The 3,707-nt window shown below is 27.8% G+C and overlaps 1 protein-coding gene across 1 annotated transcript; it reads left to right on the top strand.

The window, feature by feature from the left end:
- Positions 1 to 658: 658 nt before the first annotated feature.
- Positions 659 to 2,231, top strand: LOC132713316 (uncharacterized). Its single transcript, XM_060695850.1, has 3 exons — positions 659 to 1,041; positions 1,453 to 1,559; positions 1,788 to 2,231. The coding sequence occupies exons 1-3, from the start codon at positions 981 to 983 to the stop codon at positions 2,046 to 2,048; spliced, it is 429 nt and encodes a 142-aa protein (XP_060551833.1). The 5' UTR covers positions 659 to 980; the 3' UTR covers positions 2,049 to 2,231.
- The last annotated feature ends 1,476 nt before the right edge of the window (positions 2,232 to 3,707 follow it).

Below are 3,707 nucleotides of genomic sequence, written 5' to 3'. Positions count from 1 at the left end.
GTACTGTTAGTGTGAAACTGATTCGGAAAACACCGATGAAAATAAAGACGCAAATGTCAATTTGTCTTATGTTTACTACTTTCTTGTTTGTTAAACATTCAAGCAGCGATGAAAGAATAATTTGGAGGATTTATTAACAGATATTTTTTATTATAGACCTCTTAAACAATCGATTAAAACTGTTCTTCTGAATTATTCCAGCAAATTATATGTATTGCTTTCTAAGTTTCGTAGTAAAAAATCTTATTTGTTTTTAATTGAAACCTTGATAGATTAGTATCACATACCCTTGAATAATTATTTCAATTCGGATTTTGTCAATAAAAGTCTGCTCTATTTTGAATGTACACATACATGTAAAGCGTATACCTAAATCGGGTTGCTTCAATGCATTTCAAATACTCTTTTGTCAGTAATAATATAAATAAGGGAAATGTTAACAAATTGATGATTTCAATATATAATATACATCTTTAAGATTAGAGGTCTCTTTCTGTTTGCATGATATGTTTCATTTTCAATTGCGAGCACTGTTAACTCACTACAGCTTATTTCCGATACTTCTTTATTAGCTATGACATAGTTATTGGAAAACTATTCACGGTCTCTCAAATCACCACACTACAGATATTCAACTTGTAGTTTGTGTTAGCAGACTTGATAAGATATCGCAAAAATTTCTTTCACGGATTTAAATGTTCCTTAAAATGTGAAAATGATCATTGTTTTTTTAAAGTAACGAAATACAGAGAATAACATATTCAACGTGTACAATGAAACAATGAAATGACCGGTACAGAATGCTTATGATTGTAAAACTTGTGATTTAAATGGAATATATGAGTACTGATAGTTACATTTATTATATTATAGCAAACACTTTGGAGCTTTTTTTTTAATCTTCGGAGATTTGGAAATAGCAAACGTTATCATAACAACAAGTATGTGACATTTTGTTTAGGATACTGGCATTGAAAATTATGAAAAGGGGATTAAGTAAAATGTTGTTAATGACTGCAATGTTCGAAACAATTTTATCAGGTAAGTTTTATTGTAATTTTATTGTCTAGTAAAATTGTACCTAGTTACCGAATTATAAAAGTGATGAATTTAAATATCAAGTAAAATAAATGTGTAAGAGAACAATGAACAAATATTTTTGCCTTATTATTTTGGTTATATTTTTATTATGGAATATATACCATCAAAATGCATATTAATATTGCTAGATAGATGTCATCATTGAAATTTATGTACGTCCAAGTTTTGTTCATTACAAATCAACATTGAACAATCCAAAGATGTTTTAGATTTCAATCTGGCCTAACTGTTCAGTTAAATTTCGGGAAGTAAATAAGAATTTTGAAGACATCGTTTGTTACAACAATGAATGAAAGCTGCAAAAAAAATAGATATCATAAATATATATATATATCAATTGTTTTATTTCAGTTCATGCATTAAAGTGCTGGAAGTGTATTGCGCACGACTGTAACGCTGACCTTGAAGACAACTACAAAGCAGCAAAGGTCAAATGTCAGGAAGGTCAAATGTGTATGGTAAGAAAAAAACTGTATCTCTAAGATTTTGAAACAATTCTATTCACTACTGCACTTTCTTCTCCGTTGTATTGTGACTTTGTTTCCATTTTTTTTAAAAAATCAAATTTAGTAACTGTACTACGATACAAGACGAAATATTTGTCAACAAAATCGAATAAATTCAAAATATTTTTAAAACAGTCTATCAGTGAATGATACTAATAAAATTAATTTGCTTTGTTTCAGAAAGTACGGTACAGAATGTTTGACAATGTTACACACTATGATTCTGTTATACGGACTTGTACAGACACTAATTGTGACACATCCTCCATAGATGATTTCTTCTCGTGTATAGCCAACCCTGCAAAATACATGATCGGAGGTTGCACGTTGCGTTCGTGTTGTGATGACAAGGATCTTTGTAATATAAGTGCTAAAATGTTGACACCACCAGTGTTATTTATTACGCTTTTTACAATTAGTATAGCACATCTATTAGCATAATAGGGCGATTATATATATTATATCTAGTGATTTAGGATATTCCTAATGTTTTAACAAATTGTATTTCTACGCATAAAGGTCACTGATACAATGAATGTAGAATAAGGAAAAACATATTATTAAACGACGCCTTTTTTCTGTCAGAAACAATTCATAAAAAATAACTTAACTTGTACGTTTGAATATTTGTGAATGCAAAATTAATATGTTTGTCTTGCGAAAAGGCTAATATAAATGGAAAAGATAAGTACAAAATAAAAACTACAAAAGCTTTCATCTGGTTTCATTTTGGATTTTATTTATGATGATTGATAGTTGTGATTAACTTTAAATATTCTTAACTGACAATCACATGTGATGTTCCTGTTTCAAGTGATACGTGACGATTTTTGTATAATGTTACTTATCGGCATTATACTGCATGATGTAAAAATAAAGGACGGGAAAAAACAGTACTTAATTAATACATCAAATCCAAATCTATTAATTAATCTTTGTTGACATCTTAAAGATTATCATTAAGACTAGCATATTGTACTTTTGAATTGATAGTTTTGAATATTTGGTATAGATATAATTGAATTTACATTCTTTACCTAAGTTTTGAAAAAGCTGTGTGTAATTTTGTTTTCTTTTTTTGGAACAAAATAACGTTTAATACGGGCCATGACATTATTCTTTTATGCTCTTTAAAGAGAGAGGTAAAATGTGTATGCAGGCTTATAATGGGATTATTTGAGAACTGGTATGTTAAAATATAATTTGAAACTACCTGACTACATTTTGGAAATACATTTAATCAATAAGAAATTAACCAGTCATTGAAAGTCAATCAACATACTACGCAGAACTTCTAGTTAAAGGAGATCGCAAAAATGAAAATAGCATATAAGTCAGAAACATGTTTGTATGATGATCGAATATGCTTACATATCATTATCTGATCATTATGAATTTAAAGTTACTAAATTTCGTTTTCTTTAACAAGTTAAGATCCAAAATTGTTAGTTTATAATCTCTTCTTCTTTTCTTTTATTAGAGTTACTAGATGTAAATAATCACATATTAAATATTTTGAAAATATGTCTGAGACAATAAAATCATTCACATATAATTGTTGTAAATTGTCTAAGAAATCAAATCTGAGATCATTGTAAAACATTTTGTCTGAATAACAACATGAAACTTCAAAATTTCAAAATGAAAATAGCGTATAAGTCAGAAACATGTTTGTATGATGATCGAATATGCTTACATACTATTATCTGATCAATATGAATTTAAAGTCACTAAATTTCGTTTTCTTTAACATGTTAAGATCCAAAATTGTTAGTTTATAATCTCTTCTTCTTTTCTTTTATTAAAGTTACTAGATGTAAATAATCACATATTAGATATTTTGAAAATATGTCTGAGACAATTAAATCATTCACATATAATTGTTGTAAATTGTCTACGGCATCCCATCTGAAATCATTGTAAAACATTGTGTCTGAATAACAACATTAAACTTCAAACTTGTTTATGAATACGTGCTTTTAGTTTTATTATCAACTATCTTTTAATACATGTCTGACAATAGATTTAAGGTAGAAAAATCAACAACACCTGAATATAATTTTTATTTACTTATCAACGTTTCGGCTTATGCTGCATTGT

Source organism: Ruditapes philippinarum, unplaced genomic scaffold (assembly GCF_026571515.1).
Source record: "Ruditapes philippinarum isolate M1 unplaced genomic scaffold, ASM2657151v2 ctg5136_1_1_1_1, whole genome shotgun sequence".
Classification (NCBI taxonomy): Eukaryota; Metazoa; Mollusca; class Bivalvia; order Venerida; family Veneridae; genus Ruditapes; species Ruditapes philippinarum.
The sequence above is the reverse complement of the archived record's forward strand: the minus strand, read 5'-3'. Positions and strand labels throughout refer to the sequence as shown.